Source organism: Trematomus bernacchii, unplaced genomic scaffold (assembly GCF_902827165.1).
Source record: "Trematomus bernacchii unplaced genomic scaffold, fTreBer1.1, whole genome shotgun sequence".
In the NCBI taxonomy this organism is placed as follows: domain Eukaryota; kingdom Metazoa; phylum Chordata; class Actinopteri; order Perciformes; family Nototheniidae; genus Trematomus; species Trematomus bernacchii.
The window spans coordinates 9,828,782-9,842,430 of NW_022988043.1; the positions used below are offsets into that span (position 1 = coordinate 9,828,782).

Sequence of the window (13,649 nt, forward strand, 5' to 3'; positions counted from 1 at the left end):
ACAGTTGCCAGGTGGCCGCTTGTGTTTCACAGTACATTTGAGCTTGGTGTCTGGCTGTCTGTCTGTCTGTGTGCCTGTCTGTCTGGCCCTCATCTGTCCCTGTTATATTTTCCTGCACCCCTGTCACCCCTGTCACCCTACCATAAACCTCCCCCTTTGCTCATATCCTGCTCCCCTGAATCCCCAGCCCTGCTACTGTCCATCTGCTGCCATTGTGATCAGTCTCCCTTCCACAGGACCTCTCATCTGACTGGGGTGGCATGTTCCAAGGCTATACCTTACCTAGTGCAAATTAATTCCTGAAACCAATGTATGGAGCCTCCTCCCCCAACACCCCTCCCCCCTGCCTCTATCTGTCTCTTTTCTTCCTCCATCTCTGCACCTCCTCCTCCTCCACCATCTCTCCCCATGTTGTCTGTCTCTTCTCCAACTGGAGTCATATCTCTTCCCCTGTCTGCAGGAATGAATCCTTGCCCTGGTCCCCCCTCTAGCTCTCCCTCCTCTTTCTACCTCTCTCTCACTGTCAGGCTCAACCCCCCCCCTATATCCAACCTCCCCCAAGCCGACCTGTAGCCACCGCTGTGTTGCTCCAATTTATGGGTTCATTACAGCAGCTATCCAGGGTACGAGGAGAGGGGCGAGGTGGAAGAAAAGAGGGATGGAGAGAGACAACAGGGGGAGAGAGACATTGGGAAATGAGGGAGGGGTGAGGGTGAGAGAGTAAAGGGACACACATGATAAAGATGTATTAAACATAACAGGACAATAATGTAGCAGTGAAGGTTATAAGGGATGGAGCACAGAGATAGGAGAGAGGCAAACTGAAAGGCACAATCCAAGAAGCGAGATGGAAGAACGGGGAATAAGAGAGGAAATAAGATGGAGTGAGATGTTGAAGCTGAACCCAGTGAACAACGGTGTTTCTCTCAATCCCTCTCAATCATGTGACTAGGCCACAATTCTATCCCTGAACAGTCTATGTTCTTGATTTTATGTTTATCCAGCTACCTTGACTAATCTCAGCTGAAACAATGTCTGGTGCAAACCTGTCTCATAAAGATAATGTAAACAAATGCAAACAAATGTTGATACTTTTGCAAAATGGTACCTGCCATGGTATTTTATTTGTGCTCATAACAATAAAATCATGGTTAAATATTGAAAAGTTGGTAGTGACTTGATGCATGAGACAGGATGTGTTCACTTGATTAAAATGAAACCAAAATCACAATCTTTGCCTGATTTAAACCAAAGTGCTTTTGTTGTTCAGGACTCAGGATCTTGAACACCAGTCTGTGGTGTCAAGGCACTGCATTTCGTACGCCTATAATACACCCCGAACAACCCCGAGCTACTTGTATTATTTTTATGTTACACTTCCTGAACTAGGAAAAACATTGCGTGTGAGCAGAGTGCAGGTAACCATTAAGTGTTTCACCACAGTCTAATTGGGAAGCCAATTCAGTATTACTGATTGTATGCTGAGATGGTTTTGTGTTCTAATACTTTTTATGATTTACAGGAGGTGCAGTCACAAGTGTCAATTGAGTGAAGACAATTCAGTGATTACATCTCGATAGACAGAAACATCATTTATTAATTGAAATCTTACCAACCTCATGTTTCCAAAACAGGTCATTTTGATGATATCTCTCTGCCATTTGACAAAAATATTGGTACTTTATTGAGAGAGATGATTTCCCTTCTTGGATTTCATGATTATACCGACTGTCTGGCAGCTGCTTTGCAAGGGTTACTTTCAGCTGCAGGCAGCTCTCTGACACCTGTGTGCTAAAGTGAGGCTGGTATTATAGAGGGAGAGTATGACCCTGCTCACAGAGATGCAGTGCTGTTTTTTAATGCCAAAAAGCCATGATAACCTCATCATTTCATTTCAGCTCACTTTATGGAAGACATTTGAAGGGAGATTTCACCATTATTATAGGGGATGCCATGTCAGTCTCGAATGTTACTTGTAGTTATATGTAGGGGGAAACTGTCAAATACGTCCAATACTAGCAGAGAAATTGCTTTTTTCTAACAGTCAAATTCTGGACAGTGATGAACAGCATGAATGTAATACACACAATGAATTTGCAAATAAAGTTAAGCCTGTACTGTAGAAAAACCCGAAATAGTAAACTTGTGTATTTTGTAAGGGTTTGTCTAACCACTGATTTACCCCATTTCGGCTCTGCAAACTAAACCAAAACAAGCAACTAGTGCCAGCGGGATCAGAATCAATGTGTTTAGTAGCCTATTCTCTTGTGGTCAGTGTAAAACCATCACATATTACCTTACATCTTTATTTAATCCACCATTATTTTAAAAGAAAAAGCCAGAAGAAGGATTTCTTAGTTGTATGATTATGGAGACTTCTCTCCTTTGAAATCTTCATCATGGAAGAGAGCTGACAAGATTAGATGCTTTAGTTTAACATGAACTCTGCTCACCGTCATGGCTGGGGACATTTTTCAAGAGCCTATAAGAGCAAGGTTGGTGGGTAATTTAATGATAGTAGTTTCATATGTCCTTGCACAAAAAAAAAATAGGATTTAGAGTAATCCTATAAAAAGGATGACAGGATTTAGGTTAAAGTTGTTGAGGTGGTCTTATAAGACAGGAGTAATACATTTTATAAAATGGAAAAAAAGCTAAGTAATGTCTTAGTCAAATAATCCTAGAAATCATATTCCTGTCATTATAACACCTTCATTAGTGTCTTAATAGCAGGATTTGTTTCTTACTGGCCAAAGATTGTGATAGGCCTTTGTGAGGCAAATGAATTATTCGCAGCTCTTTGTGAATCATAATAGAAACAGTGGACTGGATGTTTTCCCGGTGTTACGCACTTCCCTGAATGACGTCAAGCTTTATGCCATAATTTCCTGCACTGATTAGCTTATTGTTCTCTCAGGCTGCTTTCTCCACACATATTCTGCTTACTTTTCCATTTTAATGTTCTGTTATTCTTTTTAGTAAGACTTCTTGCCATTGCTGGTTTAAACAAAAAGCTTTTCTTTCTCTTTTTGGCCGTATGAGACTGAATCTTATATCACAGCAGCTCTTCCTTTTGTGCTTTTGAAGCTTGTCCAACCCACATTCAGCTGTCATTATTCAGCTTTGAACTGAATTGAAATGGTCACGTTCATAATGTCCATGAGTGAGCCGCTCATCAAGTAGATACAAGCTGAGTCTTTGTTCTCTGGAGGGACTACGTTTGTTACTAAAACATTTATGAATGATTATCTATGCCGGCATTTATAACTGGATGAATTACAAAACAAAGTCACCCATAGAAGTCAGAAACTTGCAACACATTTTCAGCTGCCGCAGCATGACAAAAGTCATGTTAACTAGAGGTAACACGATAGAAAAAGAAAGAAAAAAACACAGTTTTCCCTCTACTACCACCATTGTTTTAATTATAATGTATAATCTTTTCACACTACCAACTAATGCTGCCAGGGAGCCGCTGTCTTCAATATGTCTAAATGTGATAGCAGTGAAATACAGGGATAATTGGATTAATTGTTTTAGCTGTGTTAATCATGCTGGGCAGCGCTTTTTATCAAGTCTATCACCCATTAATACAAACAGTGCTGATGTCGATTTGAGTCATCTAACAGCTGATGATGAATGTTCCCAGGGACGTGTAATTCAGGTTGATTTCAATATACTACAGTTTGTATGCGCGGAGGTGGATAGGTTAGTACATCTGCGTTAATACCTGAGGTGCAGAATTATATAATTACGGCTTTAATTATATCTTTACTGGCTCATCAGTATGCTGTTCACTGACTCTCGATTGTTTGATGAATGCTTTAAGATTGAATAACACCATTAATGGAAGTGCCTCTCGAGCGTAAACAAATACAAGACTTAATGGGATAATATCCTAACCCGGGGATTAAATATAATTTAATGAATTGCTGTCATCATCTAAACAGCAATGTCCTTTTTAAAAGATGACAACAACCAAGTCCCTGAACACATATAGGAAGTTTCCTAAGCTCTCACTGCTGTAGAGTAAAAGTAAGGAAGGCAGCAAACTTAGGCCACGTTTACACGGAGACGAAAACAAAAACGAACCTTAATCGATATCAAAAAAGTCTTCCGTCCACACGGAATCGGCTCAAGAAACGTGTCCGTCCACACGAGACCGCTCGACCCGCTGGAGACGCTGTAGTACACATGCCGGGCCTGTAAGTACTTCCGCCACAAAATACACCAAAAGCAGCGAAGAAGACCCCCCGAGCATGGTTGCCATGGTTGCCTGGTTGCCCTTCTGTTTATTCTCCGCGGTGGATTTAGCAACATGTAGTTCATGTAGTTCTCCATGTCCACTTGTTGATGATGGTTGTGGTAGAGGAGCTGTAGATTGTGCACTAACATCTGTAGCATGGTCAGTAGCGTCTGGAGCACGAAAGCAACCCTGTGATCCGCCATTGTTGTTGTTGTTGGCGAAACACATCAGCAATGACGCGGGTGACGCGGGGCTGAGCAGCAGAGGTGGGGAGAGGCGGGCCTATGGCGTCATCGTTATCAGGAAATGATCGTATAGGACGTACACACGGTGCGTTTCGTCCGCAGATCTACCCACCTTGGGAGCCGTTATCGTTTGAGGGCTCCGTTTCCGCGGTTCCGTTACGGCCTCGTGTGGACGAACCGTCCATACGATAGAGAACTGTAGCGGATAAAACCCGTTTCGTCTCCGTGTAAACGTGGCCTTATTCTTCTCCTCCCTTCATATTCCTTTCTACTCCATTGGTTGTCAAGGTCCACCGTTCTGCCTTTCAACAAGTGACATGTCAGTGTGAGCAGTTACATCTGATTAAGATTTTTATCATTCTTTAGACAGTGTCTTTGTGTAACGGCCTGTTGTCAGAGGTTAGGGCCCTCTCCGCAACCTCTCTGTGATGTTTAACTACCTTTGAAGTTTCTCCAACACCAACACAAAGACTTGCCTGTGGGCTCAATTTAGTTGGTGCTTCTGAAGAGATTAAACTCTGTGTAGGGGAGTCAAAGTGTGGCGGACTGAGAGAGGGCCTTCACAGGCTCTAGTCACAGCAGATTACAATGTTTCTGATTTAAAAGTAAGTGTTGCAGACCCAGGCGGTTTTGACAGCGAGAGATATATGAGTATCTGAGATATGTGTTTAATATCTGAATGTTGAGGCCCGAAGCAAAAAATCGAATCAATTCAAACGTTGAGAGAAGTCTCGAACTACAGTACAGGAAGGCTTGCAAGACATTCTGGGGCGAGGCATGAATGGAAACCATAAGATTATAAATCACTGTTTAGCCAAACTTTAACAGGATGAGTCTGAAGCAAACAAATATGGTTGTTTAAGAAACACTTTGATAGTTTTCAAGGTCACATTGTGAAAGTTGAAAAAAAATAAGCGGGGCGGCTACCTTTATTCAACACCTTGAAGTCCTTTGATTTGACAAAGATGGTTTACTTGTTCTCTTTGGCTACTCTTATTCTCTTTGATGTAAGGATGAGAAACAATTCGTCACATAAAAGATGGAAGTCTTCAAAGTTTCCCCTTTTCATTCTTTTATGTTTTACCCAAGGCCCTGGGCTAAGTATCCTCCGGAAGTGTGTGACAGGCATGAGTGATGGATGGAAGGGAAGAATAAATGAGAAAAATTAAAAAACGTTTGCAGTTTTCTTTTAGGACACAGAGAGAAAGAACCATGCAGAGCTGGTCAAATAGGGTTTTGACCTCAGCTCCAGAACCTCAAATAGAAGACAAAGATCTAGCTCCACAGCTCACCTCCTCCACCAGAATGGACACCCGTTTGGCTTTGCTCCCCACCGTCTTTGTTATTCAAAACGAAATTCAAATCCCCGGTCGAAGAAAGTTAACCTTTAGCAGCAATAAATTCACTGTCATGAAAATTCATAACCGTTTTGACTTGCTCTTTCAGCATGTAAGCACCATAGACAGAGATGGATGATTGTATTTATATTTAACAAGGATTATGGAAAAAAGAAAGATTTGCCAAAGTATTTCTTTATGCTTGCACTCTCATTTTCTTACGCAAATGGTTTTTGAAGATGTTCAAGGCTCCTCACCTCAAGTCAAGTGAAGCTGTATTCTTCTTTCATTTTCCTTCTTTGTTCAACAAAACGCTTAACCCAGCAGCTCTCAAATGCTCACCATTGTCGATTCTGCCAAAGGATGATAACTCGCAAAGACCACAAGGTTATAATTACAGGCCTCCCAGTTTCCACTGAATACAACACTTACCATATGGAAGCTGAACAGTGTGAAAGAAGTCAAGTCAAAAAAGTGATTCATTGTTTCTGTAAAAGCAAGAAGAAGCAGAATGTGGGGAAAAAAATCCAAGTGAGGACAAAATGAAAGATAGCAGCGAGAGAAAGTATCTCTCTCATTCTCAGAAGTTACTGTATGCAATGGGAAGCAGATGCATCATCAGACAGAGCCGCCATTTGGTCACTTGAGTCCACAGCATAACACATGTCAACCCTTAATGCTTCACTGCAGATAGCACTCATCACTTCTCACACTAGCTGCACAGCTGGGCACGTCCTTGATAAGAAACGATTTTGGACACGAGAGACATTTTTAAACCGGTTGTTTAACACTAAATGAATTACGGCTCAGCTGCATGTTGTCAGCACTCTATTAAAGAGAAAAGTGAAGCTTTGTTTGTACAATGAATGAGGAATGATCTGAGCCAAAGTAACTCCTCTTTTTATCCAGGTTGAGCTTTAAAGTCAAAGCAGAGTCTCAGACATTGCTCAGTGCTTTAGTTCAGCTTGGAAAAAACGTGATTCAAGTCATGTCTTTGGACTAATGAAGTATGACTGCAGCGAGCGAGGATTATGGATGTTAGTTTAGGAGAGTCTGGATTTCAGTTCCATGAGAACAGATTATCATGTTGTCTCTGTGTCTGTGTTATGTCTTGAAAGTAGATATTCTCCAAGTGCGTCCTTGGTTACACAGACGAGTTGAAAAGCCTAAACATGATTACCCAGCCCCTTCAGGATTTTACAGAATCATTGCAACTAACACTTCATTTTGTGGCATCTTCTTTATGACATTTTCTAAGCAAATTGAAAGACGTGTAATAGAATCTGCATGAAAAGTGATTGTGAAGCTGAAACTAAGTAGTATAGTGCTCTTTAGTATTATGTTGCCAATGTAATGTGGGCATACAGAACACACTAAATTAAATTACCATTTTCCTTTGACTTTTAAAAGTGATTTTGCTGTTGAGAAAATATGACATTAAATAGGTAAAGTTATACAAACATTATTTTAATGTTTTTTCCTACCATTATGCAAATCCTTAGAAAAGCATTCCTGTCATACTAATCATATTTTTCACAAAGCGCTTATTTTAGAATATATATCTACTGCAAACAGATCTCTCTGTAGAGGAGACGCACACATAATAGAAGCATTTTTGTGAAGTTAGATTCCTTTCACTCATATGAATATCAGGTTATAGACCTATTTTATCCGGATTGAATGAAATCTGTTTAGCCTTTTACAGCTTTACACATTGACCTCGAGACAAAAACAGCATGCAAAGAGATTTTTAAAAATAATCCACACATTTTCGCTGCATAGTGAATAACATATACTGTGATAAGAGAACACATATGTAACCCAGTCACGCAATCAAGAGCAGCAGTGCACTGTGGGAGCTTTTTACATGATAGAGCCCACCTGCCTAATCCTCTGTCTGTGGTAACTGATCTGTGTTGGCCACAGGTCATGTGTGAATGCATTATAAATCTCTCTGCTTGGGACTGGTGTGTTTAACCCAAGGAACAGAGTGCTGCATTAGATGTCCACATTCATCAACAGGCTGGAAGTTATCATCTGTGAGTGTGTGTGTGGGAGGTGCATACGTCCACACTTGTGTGTATGTGTGTGCTGATTGTTGTTGACCCCATTTCATCATGGGCAACCTGCTGCTCCCACTCTCCCGACGCTAGAATACTTGATAGCTTCTTTTATTGAATTCTTTTTTTTAATTTGGCCGTATCGCATCGCTTCTTTCTCTGCCTTTGAAAGTAGCGCTTTCATAGGACACTGATGACACAGCTCATTGGATTGAACGGCTAATCAGATGCTTTTAATGTATTCTCTGTGATTCATGAGATTGGATCCAAGATTTATGAAAAGTCTCCCATTTGCATCAATGAAAAGAAAGGGTTTGGGTATTTCAGGCGCCTTTATCTGCGCTCATATCTTTTTTCATTTCAGCAGAGGGTTTTTATCTAGGATTTAAAATGTGAATCATAAGCATCCCTCCAAAACATGTTTTCAGCTGAAGATTGGATTTTCAGAAAAAATATTCAATGTTGCTACTTCAAGCTTGTGCTCGTTTTGAAAAGGTGTTCCTTATGATGGGATAAATCCATCTTCATTTGCATGTTTTTCTCTAAATGATTTAAACCGCTAATCTTTTTATCCAGAAAATGTCTTCTGATTATTGTAATTCAATATCGTTTTCTATTTCTGGTTTAATAATAAGCATTTTTTCCCTACAGCATCTTTCTTAGAAGTTCCCACAACACCTAGCAGCAGCATCAGTTTAATCTCTCATTCTTTTGGTCTGTCAGTCTGAATGTCATCTCCACGTCTCTCTGCAGGTGTGATCCGTGAAAGCTACCAGAAGGGTCGTGACCAGCTCGTTCCCGTGACATTGTTGGCCATCGCCGTCATCCTAGCCTTTGCCATGGGCGCCATCTTCTCTGGCATCATTGTTTACTGTGTCTGTGACCACCGGCGGCGAGACGTAGACCTGACAGGCCGCAAGGAAAAGGACAGCCACCACCTCCACTCTCGCCGCGGCTCCATGAACAGCGTGACCAAGCTGACGGGTCTGTTCGAGACACAGGCCAAAGACGGTCGCCCCGAGGCAATCCTCACCCCTTTGATGCACAACGGGAGACTGACTCCAAATGGGAAGATGCTGATAAAAGCTGACCAGCACCACTTGGACCTTTCCGCTCTGCCGACACCTGAATCCACCCCCATGCAGCCGCGTCGGAAGCCCAGCCGAGGGAGCCGGGAGTGGGAGAGGAACCAGAACCTCATCAACGCTTGTACCAAGGATATGCAAGCGATGGGCTCCCCGGTTATCTCCACAGACCTGCCGCTGAGGGCATCTCCGGGACACATCCCCAGCGTGGTGGTCCTGCCTCTGCCACAGCATCAGCACCAGCTCCAGCCCCACCTGCAGCAGCACCAGCATTCCTACCAGCACGAGTACGTGGAGCAGCCCCACCACAGTGACCTCAGCATGGGCCACAGTGTCATGGATGACCAGGGGGCAACACTGGAGTACAAGACAGTCAAAAGCCCCTGTCACAATCTCAACATGGTGGATCCAGATGGGATGCTACCGCCACGTGTGCCCCAACGAGAGGCCTCTCTCTCTGTCCCCCCGGCCGTCCCACAGATGGGAAAACGTCTGGAGGTCCACTCATCAGTATACGGGCTCCGGAAAGGATCAGCATCCGGGGCTTCTGGGTCGTCTGTCCTCAAGAAGCATAACACCAACTCATCTAACTCCTCCCATTTGGCGAGACATCACAGCTTCAACCGCGTGGAGACTCCGCCCCCTGCCCCTCAGAGGGTGGACTCCATACAAATGACAGCACACGGCATATCTCTATCACGGCACCCTGGAATGAGCTCCTATGGTTCACTGCCACGAACGGGCTTCAAATATCTCAAGCCTGATGTCCCTCCCAAACCCTCCGTAGTCTCACTCTCGACAAAAGTCAAGTCCAGTGACTGCACATAGTCAGCTAGTTAGCGAACCAGTCCAATCTGATCGGACAGTAGTGAACGTTTTCTTTCTGAAAGAAGGAAAAAACAGGGAAACTGTACAACTTGCATCTTCTTTTAGTGTTTTTTTGTTTTTGGTGTACAGTACAGTGAAAAATGCAACACAGTTTTTTTAAGAAACACTTTCTTTTTTATAAATATGTAAATATTATACAAATGGTTGTCGTCATTTGTTGCCGTCATGAAGCTCATGCTCTGTCTGTCTCCCTGTTACTCTGTTAACACACATGGGAACATGTGCTACTGAAACAGAAGATGATGCTTGTCCTGAATATTTCATCCCTGTAGCATTCAAGACGTTGGCTCTCTTGTTTGTTGTGTCTTTTGCCACCGGGACTTAACTTGATATCACAGTGGTAAGAAAGCACACAAGAAGACAGGATGGGGGGTTTGGAGATGAATCGTTGTACAGTACCCTGAGGACTGGGAAATCTGTGCGAGCAAGCACTCAGAGAGACTGAGCTCGGACTGTAAGGACAGACAGCTTTTCTGAGTTCTGTCAGAAGCTGTGAAAAAGCCTCTCAGTGTTACAGCAATCAAGTCCTGCCTGGGTTTGCCTGAAAGCCTGGGCAAGAGGAATCCTCTACTGTACTGGTTACTAAATCACACATGACTGTTAATACTAATAGCTTGTTGTATTTATTTTTATCAAGTGCTTTTGAAAAAAAAGACTTTCTAGGCCTCAGAGAGAGAGGGGACAGAGAAGAGATCTTTTAATATTAATTAATCAAGTGTGAGAAAAAAACGTATTTAAAGTCATTAAACTGGAGCCCGTAGAACTTTCTTGATGACTGAAAATCCACAAGGTCTTACTGTGCGCTCAGTGGGGCCTGCAGCTTGAGATATATGTGACCTCTGTGAAGAGGAGGAGGAGATATTTATTTAAAACTGTGCCAGACAGGGACTTTTACCTTCATGGATCAGAATATCCATTGTTTTAGACCAATCATAAAAAAGACTTCCTGAATCTCACCCTTTCACTCCTCCAATGAGCATCCCCTCTTTATCAGCACTGTGGTTTTGTGTAAGTCAGTAACATTTGTCCTCATTGGTTGCTGGCTTACCGGTGTTATCAAAGCTCACTGTTGTATGTTGCAAATATAAGAGAAGCAGCTGCAGCAACAGTACGAGAATATGTATACACACATACAAAATGGAAGCTGTAAGTGACGCTGCTAGCAAATGAGGAACATATCGTCTTTACTAGCAGCGCCACGCAGGTTAGCAGGTAGAAAGAAATCTACATAAACATCTGTATTGCCTGCTTTATTTTCCACATGTACATTTGTGCCTTACACCCTAAAGTAGTGACAATGTTTTCTTTAATAGCTGTTAACTTTGTCTCCTTGTAGTATTTTTTTATTTTTCTTACGTCATGATATTTCCCTGGTTTGATAAAAATGCAATTAAAGAATGTAGGTGTTATTGTTGTAATTCTGGTCCCTAGACATTACACACTTACAGTCGAGAGGGAAGACAGGAAGGATTTCCCTTTCTTCTTTCACTCTTTCTTATACACACACACACACACACACACACACACACACACACACACACACACACACACACACACACACACACACACACACACACATCTTTGTGGTTCATTTCTGATTGTGCCATTAATGCGCTTAAAGCAACCCTTTATGTTGTGCTGGCAGTGTCCATGAAGACGTTGTGAGTGTTTTTGATTTTATATTTTATACAATTTAAAAGTCCTGGTATTTGTGTTTACTTTTTTTTGCTGTCTGTTGGTTTGGAGTAATGGTCAATTGACTGATTAACCGAACAATTAACATGTGTTACTTGAGAAGGCCAGTGTATGGGTATCTTGCTGGTGCACTGCAATAATAAAGCAACACTAGCAAACGCACAGTGTGAGATACACATAAGCACCCAATGTACTAACACAGTTCTAGGCTTCTTGTGTGCATCGTAACACTCAGTTGTTAGGCAGTTGCAAAAACAGGCTGGTTCCTGTGAGAAAAGTTGATATTTAAAAAAACAATATTAAAAAAAAAATTGACCTTGTTTAACCCCTTTTTGTAAGAAAAATAATGAGGAAGTTTAGTTTTTATTTTTGCTTCTTTAACTCTCCCTATGAAAGCCTTATGAACGGCTGAAAGTTTGACTAATCTGACCTTTTTACTTAAGGGTTTTCATTGATCACCCCCAACACTTAAATCAATGGAGCACTCCCTTAGTGTTGTATGTGTAGATAGGTAAAAGTGTACTCGATATCAAGCAATTTTCTGTTTCTCAATGGAGGAAAGCCAACTATGTCTCAATCCACAGCTAACGTCGGAAGGAGCGTGTAGGATCTGTGACCTGACTAACGTGTACATAAACGCTTGCAGGGTTTATTGCAAATGACAGGGTCATGGGTAGAAGATTAGATCAAACGAGCCCAGAGGAGGGTGCCCCTTCAGGAACATAGTCCGGGGGAAATTGAGACATTCATCCCAATACCTAAACCTGTGATCTTTAAAGTGCAAAGGACCCAAGATTAGTATGAAGGGGTTTAAACTTCTCCAGAAAACCACTTCATTGTAGCTGGTTACTGGGCTCTACAAGGCCCTATTTACACCCTCCAGTGTGCTGTAAAGTGCATGACACAGCAACTTTCCCAAGCCTGGTATATTGCTGATCTACAACTAAATATTTCTTGTCTTGAAATGTTCAGTTGTAGCAGCTTTCGCCTCGGAGAATTGCCGTGTCCACACAGTATGTGAACATGAGAATCAAGGTCTGTCTAGGTCACGAGGTTAAATGTCCACATCCTGTTTAGACGAGTACATTTAGCTGTGGGTGCATTTCTGTAACATCAAGCGTTTGATGTCAGTGGGGTTTGAAGACTTTAAAGACTGGACTGGGTTTGACTGTGAAGGCTGCTGTGGACAGTGAGGTTCTTTGGTGTGTGCCTTTTTTGTCTTTCACCCTTGTTATAATACACTGCTATTAGATGCAAATCAACTCTCTTCTGAACTTCTCAATCTTTTGAACTTTGTAAGCTTGTAAGATATTGTGACGTCACAAAGTTTTTTGCCCTACTCTCTCCACTTCCTTAACATCTGATTCACAGCTTAATGTATGTTGTAAAGAAAAAACTCTTTAATTTAATGCAAAATGTAATAAAAAAATAAAAATAAAATTCTTGTCATGAAGACTGTGACATGTCCTTGACTTCTTCCACGTGTTTCTCTGCCTATGGTGGTTATCTTTATACTAAGAACATCTTTATTGTTAAACACTTGTTAAACACAATTCCTTAAGTTCACGTCTAATAAGGGAACAAATAAAGACTAGGTAATGAAAGGAGGGAAGAGGCTTCTATGGTATTATTGATCCTGTCAGTTAAATGAAGCAAGCCATTTGATAGAGATTGGATGCAGCACTCTGTTGGCACACTGATACAGAAATCCCCTTTTAAACTACTATACGTAATTGTCCATAGAGGCATTAGGGGAATTGTAGTGAGGATTGGGGGTGATCCATTAAATCCAATATAGGAAATCAATATGCTATTCTAAAGTTAATTGCAAGACAAAGGAGGGATTCAAAGAAGTGGATGATAGCTTGTTTTATTTTAGTTCCATTTTCAAGTTAATAACCAACCGTTTGCAAACAAGATTGCCACTTTATGAGGTGATATGTCAAAGTTGTGTTTACAACTTTCCACCGCCCCCAGTTTATCTTCAGCTAATAATAGCCGAATGTGGCTATCAAGTTTCTAACAGATGGATTTTTTTATGTCGCCATAATGCTAAGACATCTCAATTACAAGCTCGGAAAATACTGTACAAA

General features: G+C 41.7%; 1 protein-coding gene across 2 annotated transcripts in view; it reads left to right on the forward strand.

Moving 5' to 3' along the window:
• sema6a (sema domain, transmembrane domain (TM), and cytoplasmic domain, (semaphorin) 6A) overlaps positions 1 to 11,270 on the forward strand; it is a 107,756-nt gene extending 96,486 nt beyond the window's left edge. For both annotated transcript variants that reach the window (XM_034118105.1, XM_034118106.1), the window contains one exon: positions 8,642 to 11,270. In XM_034118105.1, the coding sequence (XP_033973996.1) occupies positions 8,642 to 9,801 (1,160 nt within the window). In that variant the 3' untranslated portion in view covers positions 9,802 to 11,270. The remainder of the gene's footprint in view (positions 1 to 8,641) is intronic.
• The last annotated feature ends 2,379 nt before the right edge of the window (positions 11,271 to 13,649 follow it).